The 4,083-nt window shown below is 41.3% G+C and overlaps 1 protein-coding gene across 1 annotated transcript in view; it reads right to left on the bottom strand.

Moving 5' to 3' along the window:
* Positions 1–4,083, bottom strand: part of LOC118414933 (homeobox protein slou-like) — a 5,263-nt gene continuing 1,180 nt past the window's right edge. The window contains exon 2 of the mRNA XM_035819270.1: positions 1–1,216. Within this exon, the coding sequence (XP_035675163.1) occupies positions 669–1,216 (548 nt within the window). The 3' untranslated portion in view covers positions 1–668. The remainder of the gene's footprint in view (positions 1,217–4,083) is intronic.

The raw sequence follows: 4,083 nt of genomic DNA, 5'->3' as shown, positions 1-4,083 counted from the left end.
CGTTCTTGAAATTACTTTATTTCTTGTAAGAAGTTTTCATATCACACAAACCGTCATGCAAAATGACATGATACTGATAAAATGTACATTGTACATATCATGTAGAGCTAAATGATTTGTACCTATTTACAAATTCACAATCGGGGAATCTCCAGCGAAGCAATCATCTAATTTCTGTGCTAATTTAATTTGGCTTCGGTTCGCGGACTCTGATTCTTCATTTCGCTTGGAGTTCTCCCCGTGCACTGTACAATCGTTACAATAACGCAGAAGTACCGTGAAATCTACCCATTTGTATCGCCACAAAGGTGTTTTACAACCGGTATTCGTCACCATCTAAAGGGTGCGTACTCTCTCTTGTCGTTTTGATAGTCTTCCACTGAACCATTTGGTATTCAATAATCGGATCGACGTCAGAACTATCCATATTCCATTGAGTCTAGTCTCAAATATCTACCGTTCTTGGCATGTTTTCTTTTATCTATAACAAACAACATTTACAAATGTGTTGATTTTTCAGAAAAATTAAAACAGCAGACAGTTGGAGTGTAATTGAATTATCAGCATAGTTAAATTTACAAGTGACACGATGTCATATCCCTCCTGTACAAGTGAGTATTATTGTCCATAGTTGCCTGTCGGCAGCAAACTCGTGTTGCGGTTGATGTTCATACATGTCCGATGTGGTGATATAAGTGATGGCCGTTCAGCGCGTGTGAGTTGAGCATGTACGGTAGGGTAGCCGCGCCTGTAGTGATGGGGTAGTGAAGGTGAGAGGCGTAGAAAGGGTTGTGGTGGGGGTACCCCGCGGGGAGGCTGAGGGGAAGGGTGGGGGAGGAGCACGTTAGGGTGGGGCTGTTCACGTCCATCCCGGGGTTCTGTTTCTTCCACTTGGTTCTCCTGTTCTGGAACCAGATCTTGACCTGAGTCTCGGTCAGGCTGAGAGACAGCGCCAAGTTCAGCCTCTCGCAGACGGACAGGTAGCGGGTTTGTTTGAACTTGTTCTCCAGCGCCACCAGCTGTTCGTACGTGAAGGCTGTGCGCGCCCGCCGCGGCTTGCCCGACCGCCCCGGGTCCCCAGACCCGCGTTTCCGCTTGCCGTTTTTCGTTGCCGAACTATTGGCGGCACACTTCTCGGGGTCGGCCTCAGCTTCCTTGCTCTTCTGCTCTCCGTCTTCTGCCGCCTCGTGCTTCTCGTCATCACCCGCAGGCTCATCTGCAGGGGAGAAGGCCAGTTTAGTCTTTATCTCTTATACAAAATATCATTCATGCAGTTACAAATTTGTAAGAAAATGTGTCCGTTGAAGTATTCGAAGACAAGACAAAGGATTAGTGCACCAAATTGTGCATACAAAATTGCACATTTCGCAATACCGTTGGTTAGAATAAAATGTACAAATGCCTACCGAACGTGCTGGCAAACTAAAACAGTATCCATTGTCATCTTTACAGGAAATGTAGTCTTTAAACTGAAACTGATCCGTTGATTTTACAAATACTTTAAAATTGTACTTGTATAACACATATCAAAACGTACTAAGTATCTTATATCCACTATACTTCTCTTGATACGAAAGACAGATACTAAAGAAGCATCATGTTGATATTTTCTATAGTCGAATCAATCCTTTGCCTTTGGTTCAAGCTACGCAATGTATGCAAGATACTAGTACTACAGTATACTATCTGAATTTCAAAGGGCAGCTGTCTTTGTTCCAACTTATACTACCCCATGGCCACTATGTCCTGTTTGATATGTTTATGTTCACAATGTTCTATTAGGAATGTGTTGATCAAATTGCGTACTGAAGGATTCGATTGTAAAAATTAGCGGTTGGTAAATGTCACAGAATGCGACATGGTATGGACAGTATTTGCGCCGTGCGTTTATATATAAATAAATGCCTGAGATAAATTAATGCGGAAGGGGACAATTCTGAACATTTGCCTTGTCATTGTGCCAAAATTACACAACCGCATATCAAAGAAAATAGACGGGAGGTTTTTTTTTCAAATACACAGTAACATAGTCACAACTGCCCAGGTCTGCATGGGTTGTAAGAACAACATATATATACGGTAATTATAAGTACTGTATTGCTTGTAGTGCGTTAATCTTGATATTTGTTACACTCATTAGATTACGCCATGTAAGTATGCTTTGATAGATGCCATACTTACAACGGTGTGAACAAATCACATCATTATCAAATTACAATTTCATAAGGGCCCTTCATCATGCCAGATTCGACGGCAAGTATCACAACACTACCAGTGTTACTGTCGATAAAGAGCTGATAAAGTCTTATCAAATCAAACAAAAGGGCTTGTTTAGAATGTGGTATTAGAAACAAACGCCTACAAATTGTGTCTGTTTGTCCGTGAAGTGAAAATTGAATATCTTGCACATAACAGAATCCAACCAATTGCCCATGGCCGATAGATACTAGTATCATGCGTGACACTAGGAAAGATGCAATATTTGAGAAGAGGACTGTTTTGTTGTCTTACTGAAACTCTCACTGTACAGCACAATTTAGAATTTACCTTCATTAAAACAAGGAAACGTTTTACTGACAACTTGATTGTGATAGTCAAGTCATATGGTTAAACCCTGGTTTTGTTTTTGATACTTCTGGTCTAAAACAACATCCCTCCATGGCTATGCTGACGTGTGAAAACTACTAGTACCCGCCTGAGCTAGCTGGGGGCACGCTACATGCCGCGATGCAATATGTGTAAACTCACAACCAAAATAGTTTGTCTCGTCTCCTTTTTCATCACATAATTTCTGCGGAAATAGAGCGTTACTTTGGGGCGGCTCTCTGCCGGGTGGTTTGTCACAAAAGCCGCCAGATGTGTGTTTGCTCTCGGTACGGCTTCGCGCGGGAAGAGGCGATGAGAGCAAGTAGAACGTGCGGAGCCCGTACACAACACAGAGTCAGTAGGGCATATTTGTTCAAGTCTTCCGGACTATTCTCCGAAAACTATTCATTTGGTTAGTTTTAGCTTAAAGAAATAAGAGAGAGTAAACACCCGTGCATTTATATACAACCGAACAATATCATATCGCAGCCAATGATCTTCCCAAAATGAATGCAGAATGCAGTAAACTTGTTTTGCCAGCTAGGAGTAAACGTATGATATGTTGCGTGTTTTGGGATTTTTAGGAGAGTACCAACGTTTGAATCCTCGGGTGTTTTTGCTTTGTGGATTGAAATATGAGAAGGGTCGAATCCTGACCGTCGTATTCAAGAGGAAGCTTATAACAAGATACCAGTGATTTCCTACTACATATTAAAGTCACATATGTGTGCAGAGCATACAGCTAGCACCCTCAACATGTCACATTTGTAAAGGCGGCGTCATCTCAGCCAAAAAAAGAAGCAAGGCGTTGTTAACATAAGTTTCTAACGTTTTAGTTGTTTTTATAAAAAAAACGGCCTTTTGTTTATTTAATCATAGCTGATCCTCTTATATGCACATCCCTGATTTCGCAATATCCCCACCACGTGCCGTCTTTGTTGACTGGCTCTATTATACTTGTCTTTGTGCAGAACCAACTATTGTTTGCCCTTGTTTCCACAGAATCATTAATAATTCAAACAGCAGTCTGCTGTAAGTACCTATTGTGTCCCCTCGTTCACAAAGGTTATGTTATTCCAAGGAAGTCTAAAATTCAGATTATCTCGTTTATTTTTTTTAGAATTTTTTAAAATCTGACCAAGTAGGATATAGGCACCTCGATTAGACACCAGCACATTTTGAATATCTTTACGTTACACTTTCTATTCAGAGTGATTCCTAGGAAAGTAAACTTTAATAGATTTTAGCCACGTCATTCTGACAATGGATGTTTGTTTACCACCGTGGGGATTTCAAAACAGGAGCGTTTCTCTGCTCACATATGCTGAGAGGCTGACACGACTGCGTTCAATTAGACTTCCCAGCGGGTCCTAGCGCCGATCCAAAATTGTTTGTCACCATATCTCACCTCTATTTTCAAACATGTGGTTCTACCGACCAGATCTTACTGTAAGTACTGTACAACACAAACACCGTATCTTCTCATCACTACCGTTG

This window comes from Branchiostoma floridae, chromosome 4 (genome assembly GCF_000003815.2).
Source record: "Branchiostoma floridae strain S238N-H82 chromosome 4, Bfl_VNyyK, whole genome shotgun sequence".
Lineage (NCBI taxonomy): Eukaryota > Metazoa > Chordata > Leptocardii > Amphioxiformes > Branchiostomatidae > Branchiostoma > Branchiostoma floridae.
Note: the sequence above shows the minus strand (reverse complement) of the source record. Positions and strands in the feature narration are given on the sequence as shown.